The sequence below is a fragment of the Condylura cristata genome, unplaced genomic scaffold (genome assembly GCF_000260355.1).
Source record: "Condylura cristata isolate star-nosed mole 26May11 unplaced genomic scaffold, ConCri1.0 scaffold00108, whole genome shotgun sequence".
Classification (NCBI taxonomy): Eukaryota; Metazoa; Chordata; class Mammalia; order Eulipotyphla; family Talpidae; genus Condylura; species Condylura cristata.
In genome coordinates, this window is record NW_004567209.1 from 61445 (window position 1) to 62081 (window position 637).

Sequence of the window (637 nt, forward strand, 5' to 3'; positions counted from 1 at the left end):
CCCACGAGCCAGGGGCCAGGCAGCGGGGCCCGCCACAGCTGACAGGGCCCAGAGCTGGTGCAGTGGACACTGCGGTGGGGCCGCGCGGGCCCTGGGCAGCCCCCCAGGAGCGTGATCAGGCCCAGAGCAGCCGAGGCCACTGGCCACTGGCCGACACACAGCCAGCACTCAAGGCTGGCCTCCCACGCCTGGGCTGACCCCGCAGGAGGCCACTGGGCCGGGAGCCGGCCTCCTCCGGGGAGACGCGGGCCTGCGGCTGCGGACACCGCGCTCCAGGACCAGCCGAGGGACGTGCCGGGGAGCGTCTGCCCCGCGGGCAGCCAGGCGCGGGAGTCGCACACCCGCGGCCCCTGCGCGGGAACACGGTGGACGCCTCAGCGCGGGGCAGGCGGCTCGGGGGTGCCCCCGCCATCGTCGTCCACTCCCACAAAGCGCTGCTAGAGTGCCTGGGCTCCCTGACAGGTGCAGGGGCTGGGTCACCTCCCCAGGCCCGGTCAGCAGGCCCAGCCACCGTTCAGACCATGCCAGCCAGGAGAGGAGCCGGGCAGGGGCAGGCAGGGTGTCCTGCCACCCTCGCACCCCAAGCCCATCGCGGGCACCGCCTCAGGGCCGCGGGACCCCACCCTGGCCGCTCTGG

At 75.7% G+C, this 637-nt stretch overlaps 1 protein-coding gene across 1 annotated transcript in view; it reads right to left on the reverse strand.

Moving 5' to 3' along the window:
- Nucleotides 1-412, reverse strand: part of LOC101632842 (dnaJ homolog subfamily A member 4-like) — a 4603-nt gene extending 4191 nt beyond the window's left edge. Inside the window, exon 1 of the mRNA XM_012734922.1 lies at nucleotides 340-412. Within this exon, the coding sequence (XP_012590376.1) occupies nucleotides 340-412 (73 nt within the window). The remainder of the gene's footprint in view (nucleotides 1-339) is intronic.
- Nucleotides 413-637: the final 225 nt, after the last annotated feature.